Raw genomic sequence first — 457 nt, 5'->3', positions numbered from 1 at the left:
CATCCCCGAGAAGCAGTACACGGCCTGGAGCCGCATGGTGCAGAACTGCGGGCTGCATAAGGTCTGGCTGGAGAGGGACTCGCCCATCACCCACATCACCTTCAACCCCAAGAACCCCTCGCACATCCTGCTCCACGACGTCTACATGTTCTGCGTCCTCGACAAGTCCCTGGTGAGCCCACGCGCCCGGTCGGGAGGGCTGGGTTTGTGCCCAGGGGCTCTCCCCTGCCCGGCCCGCCTGTCCCCGTCCCCGCTGGGAGCGGAGGGAGGGATGCGCGGCACCGAGGCGGTGGTGGTCTGGGCGGCGCTGACGCGTGCCATGCGCTCTCCTCGCAGCCCTTGCCGGACAACAGTGCCCTCCTGATGAACCAGAGCACCCTGAAGCAGCTCCCAGAGACTGCCAGGCAGCGGCAGCTCCATGCCTTCAAGATCTGCAAGAAGTTCCAGGTGGGTGACG

The 457-nt window shown here is 66.3% G+C and overlaps 1 protein-coding gene across 1 annotated transcript; it reads left to right on the top strand.

The window, feature by feature from the left end:
- Nucleotides 1–4: 4 nt before the first annotated feature.
- Nucleotides 5–447, top strand: CIRH1A (cirrhosis, autosomal recessive 1A (cirhin); the record flags this gene model as incomplete). Its single annotated transcript, XM_009322958.1, has 2 exons — nucleotides 5–172; nucleotides 337–447. Coding segments are annotated over 2 exons (279 nt in total), but the record flags the coding sequence as incomplete, so codon positions are not given.
- Nucleotides 448–457: the final 10 nt, after the last annotated feature.

This window comes from Pygoscelis adeliae, unplaced genomic scaffold, assembly GCF_000699105.1.
Source record: "Pygoscelis adeliae isolate BGI_AS28 unplaced genomic scaffold, ASM69910v1 C10166467, whole genome shotgun sequence".
Lineage (NCBI taxonomy): Eukaryota > Metazoa > Chordata > Aves > Sphenisciformes > Spheniscidae > Pygoscelis > Pygoscelis adeliae.
Note: the sequence above shows the minus strand (reverse complement) of the source record. Positions and strands in the feature narration are given on the sequence as shown.